At 35.2% G+C, this 5,094-nt stretch overlaps 1 protein-coding gene across 1 annotated transcript; it reads right to left on the bottom strand.

Annotated features, from left to right (window-relative positions):
• On the bottom strand, nt 1–3,515 carry LOC120256478 (putative alpha-L-fucosidase 1). The gene is given in 4 exon segments (XM_039264146.1): nt 1–880; nt 1,943–2,179; nt 2,952–3,160; nt 3,162–3,515. Coding segments are annotated over 4 exon segments (1,554 nt in total). The 5' UTR covers nt 3,498–3,515; the 3' UTR covers nt 1–108.
• Between the last annotated feature and the right edge of the window lie 1,579 nt (nt 3,516–5,094).

Here is a 5,094-nt window from a genome sequence, read left to right as displayed (position 1 = left end):
TTTGTAAAATAATCAAATCAATCCTATTAAACTTACGCCACAAGCATATTATCGTTTCTTGTTTGAACCACACAACAGTCCCCAACAAGAGCAGATAATATTCCAATTCTAGATTACAGCGATGCTTGAATTCACAGAACTGTAGTATTTTTTCAGTGAAATAACTTGGTAGTCATTGAAGGAAGCTTGCCAGCTAGAACCATGAGTCTCGTTAATAATGGAATACGGGTCTAAGTAGGCACCGAAGTAGGATATCAATGGATCAGCACGAGATTTATCGACAAGAAGCCGTAGAAATTGAGCCTTCACTGCTGGAAATTGAAGTAATCTTTTATATCCAATTGTTGTGGCATTCACTATAGTGTTCCATTCACCATCTTCAAGGAGATCGACATGGAATTCGATGACTCGCTGTCCCATTTGAATAGGCTCTTGAACTTGCAAGACATTAAATGTTATAGGTTGGCCAAGGTCAAGAAATATTATCCAGTCAGCTTGGTAATCCTCAGGAGCCCAGTAAGAATAAATGCCATCTTTGAGTACATTAGAAGGAGCAAACTGAGAATTCCCCTCACCTCCACGTGTACTGCTTGCTGTGACAATTGCATCTTGTGCTAAGTTTTGGGAGAATATGGTGCGCCGAAGTTCAGCAAATTCATGAAGAACTTGAACATCTTCACTTGAGAAGAGACCTAAAGAATTAGGAGGAACATTTAAGATCAAGAGACAGTTTCTGCCTACTGATTTGTAGTATATATTGAGAAGAGATATTGCAGATTTAGGATGCTCTGTTTTATGCCAGAACCAGCTGTCTCGGATAGATACATCACATTCAGCAGGTAGCCAGTCCTGGCCAAATTGATCTCCTTCAGTAGCATACCTGGTGCATTTAAATCAAACAAAAAACGTAGTCCAATCAGATAATTTGTCTATGATATTAGTGGAATAACACAAGACGGAAAGATTTGAACAAAATAATCCCAAAACTAATACCAATACAGACAATATAGGTTAATGAGCAACCTGTGTGGAAAAAACATGATGTTTGATTGGAGATGACCAAGTAAAATCATTATGAAGCGATTGGTTTTTGGGCACCATGAGTGGAAGAGACGATGGCTCTGAAAACTAGAAATCAAAACTCTAATGTTTCCGGTTTTCATGTCAGTTACTCAGATCATTTTGTGATACTCATAGACACAAATCATCCTTGTCAAGTATAAAATGACAGATAAAGAAGCACCACAACATGAAATACTCATACATAGGACAAGGATCTTCATGGGATGGGTTCCTAGCTACTATTTGTATATATCAGCACAATCATAGTTTTTGCTGTTTCTTGGTATGAAATACATTACACATGAAGTAGAATTAGTTTCATTTAAGAAAATTGAAAATCCACATACATGGAAACCATATGTTGTGCTTTATAAGTTAGACACAGGTACACAGTACGATTCTGATGGTTTAAGAAGTCTAATAATTAAGATAATGTGTTTGTATAATAAGGGATAGTTTGATAATTTCAGTTTTTTGTAAGCACAATTTTAAATAATTATTATACTATTTGAAATCAAACTTTGTTTCTCTATTAAAAAAAGAGATGAATTTCCTTAGGAAATCAGCCAATAAATTAGTCTCATAGTTTTCTTAGCTTCATGTTATATTTTGAGGTGTGATTGCCTTTTTTTACAAAATGTGGTTGCTTAAATTCTCTTGATGTGATTGTTTAAAAGCCCTAGATACATTTACCTAACCTCCCCTAAATCTAATTCAGAAACAGTATTATAACTTAAATGAAACAAGACGGTAGACTTTGATTTCTAAAATTATGGTCCAGAACCAGAATGAAGTTTGCTTAACTTCATTCATCTATAAAAAATACGTCTCCACTAGGTCAACAAATAATATAAAGAGGAGAAGGTGAATATGTTCTTACGGTTCATTATCCCCGCCTATCTTAACTGAACTTCGGTTGAGAAGGGACCAACATGTAGAGCCAGCAAAACCATCCTCATCACCAATCCACCTGATGTCTGGACCAGCATCAGTGAAGATCACAGCCCCTGGCTGAAGCTGGTGAATAACCCTAAACCAGCAATTGAATAGGTAGTCCATGTCCTTCTCACCTTTGCCCTTTGCACCATCTAAGAAAACTTCCTTAATTTCTCCGTAGCTGCTCCAAAACAAGTAAAGACTTCCTAAATCCAAAAAAATAGGAGACCATCCTAACATATGATAAACATTTAAAAAACCAAGGGAATAAAAATTGAGATGAAGAATGCCAGAATAATAGCAATCACATTAAAGAATCTGCGGTACATAACAAATCAATGAAATCATTAATGCAAGAAATAATATTCATTTAAAAATTGCATCTAATTTCAATAAAAGATGGCTAAACCTCATCTTCATGCAATCCAAATCCTCAAAATGGGAAACTTTTTAAGTACGGAAAAATTGGAAAAATGTAGTCAATGAGTTATAGCTCTCTTTTTCATGAACTGATTTCTTATTAACATAGAGCTTCAAATGAACTTAAACTTGTTGAAAACACAACAACAATTAAGGGGCAATGCATTTTAAATTTAAACAATCTGGAAGGTAAACACACACCCTTTAAAACTGGTAACATTTGTGACTTGCCTAAAACCTAAACCCCATACCCAGATAAATCTATTCCAAATTCCTTCACAAATCCACCATGATATATATAAACGCTATACCTCTTGTCAGAGAATTAAAGAAACTTCACATTTTGACAACATTTGCATATCTCAAACAGAACAAAAAAATCTAAAAACATTGAACATGATATTATGGACTATGAAGCAAAAATCAAAAATCAATGAATTTCGCAACTAAAGGTTCTAAATTTCATACTTCAATCACTAAATCTATTAAAAGAGTAAGTAAAAAAGCAAAGATTGAAACCAAAATGACAATACCGAGTAAGCAATTCAGTCATCTGCGCCAAATAGTACTCATTGTACTTTACGGTATCACCGTAGCACGAATCATGCCGATCCCAGGGCGAGAGATAAATCCCTAACTCGATCCCAAACTCCTTCGTTGCGTCGGCGAGCTCAGCGACCACGTCACCACGGCCACCGCGCCAAGGGCTGGATTTGACGGAGTAATTAGTATACTCAGAGGGGCCAGAGACAGAATCCATCATGGTGCTTGGCAGTGAAGACGGCGCGTACGAAGCCGGTTTCGGCGGCAACGCGAGCCCACTGGCGGGCGTCAAGGGCGGTAGGGGCGAAGACGGAAGGATCGGCGACGCCGGTTCCCCACTCGGAATCGGTGAAGGTATTGATGCCGAAGTGAAGGAAGAGAGCGAGCTCGCCGAGTTGCCAGGAGAGCTGGGAGGCCGAGGGGAGAGGGGGGAGGGGCAGAGGGGGAAGCGTATGAGAAGAAAAAGATAGACGAAGCGTAAGAGATAATAAGAGAATGACAAAACTAGGGTTTGAAGTTCTCTCCACCATCGCCATGGCCGGAGCTTGGAGCTCTCTGATCGGCCATGGTTGACTTCTAAGAAGGAAAATAGAAAAGACCTTTTGCAGAAAGCCCCCCTGGAAATTTATAATTATATATTGTTTTTAGTTTTCTTAGTTTTATTAATGTAAAATTTAATTTTTAAAGTAAAACATTACATTTTTATTATGATTTAAATAATGTAATTTCACATTTGTTGCAATACTTTCTCTTTCTTTTTTTCCTTAATTAATTTTTTTTTAATTTTATTATAGTACTTATGTTATATATATATATATAATATAATTACATTGAGTTTGTTTAATTATGGTTGACCACCTCTTCATAGTACTGTTTGAGTAGGTTTGTGGGTCCTATATGAGAAGAGTTGTATTTCTCTCCTCTTGAGTTGCATAACAGGAGGACTGATTAGCTCGATACAGTTCTTTCAAATCTTCTGAGTTTGCATGTGACGAATTTTCATTGTCTCATGTAATCCTTGTTCGAGTTAAAAAGTCCTAAATGGTCAATAAGTCACTGTAAGTGATGCACTTCTGTACATACTTGTCCTATGAGAAACTTTTAAATATAGTGCCCGTATCGTCTATTATAAAAATAAAATTAAATAAAATAAAATTATAGTTGGTTTCTTGATACGAAGATTATTGATAAATGCTTTTAATATTTTAATTAATTACCTATTTTAAATTTAAAACGTTGCTAGGGACTAAATGATGTAAGGCATGTCAAGTAAGTCAAATATATCAAGCAAGTTTATTACACACGTTAAATTTGGTCAAGTACAAATTTGGCAAGATTAAATCATGTTAAATATATCAAGCAAGTTAAAAAGGTTAATATAGATCAAGTAAAATATTATTGTAAAATGTATGGATAAGCTTATGGCTCTGGTCAGATTCAAATGCTTGACACGTGCATTGCATATGCCAACTTTGGTCAACTACAAATCTAGCAAAGATTAAATGATGCTAAACATGTCAAGCAAGTTAAATAGGTTAATATAGATCAAGTTAAATATTATTATATAATATATGACTAAGCTTACGGGGTTTAATTACGGTACATGTTTTTATAATTGTGTACTTTATGTCTTTTTAGTCCTTCTAATACTTTTAGGTACAATTAAGTTCTCATGTTTGGTCAAGTTGGGTCATTCGAGTCCACGGCAATATTTTTAGGTACAATTAAGTCTTTGCAATTTACATTTGGCCATCTACACTGAGGACTAGAATGATCTAACTCGACAAATATAAAGACTTAATTATACCTAAAAATATTATAAGAACTAAAAGGGCAAAAAATACACAATTACAGGGACTTTTACAGTAATTAAACCAAGCTTACGGGCCTTGTGGAATTTAAGTACTTGACTAATTTATTACACTTGTCAAATTTTGCCAGTACAAATTTGCTAGATCAGGTCTTGTTAAACATGTCAAGTTAAATAAGTTAATATGGTTCAAGTTAAATATTATTATAAAAAATATGGATAATATTATGGGGTATGGTGAGATTTAAGTACTTGATGAATGTATCACGCCACACTTAATTAGTGCAAGTGGTAGGGCATTTAGGGAGTGCAAGGGCACGAGT

This window comes from Dioscorea cayenensis, unplaced genomic scaffold (genome assembly GCF_009730915.1).
Source record: "Dioscorea cayenensis subsp. rotundata cultivar TDr96_F1 unplaced genomic scaffold, TDr96_F1_v2_PseudoChromosome.rev07_lg8_w22 25.fasta BLBR01001462.1, whole genome shotgun sequence".
Classification (NCBI taxonomy): domain Eukaryota; kingdom Viridiplantae; phylum Streptophyta; class Magnoliopsida; order Dioscoreales; family Dioscoreaceae; genus Dioscorea; species Dioscorea cayenensis.
Note: the sequence above shows the minus strand (reverse complement) of the source record. Positions and strands in the feature narration are given on the sequence as shown.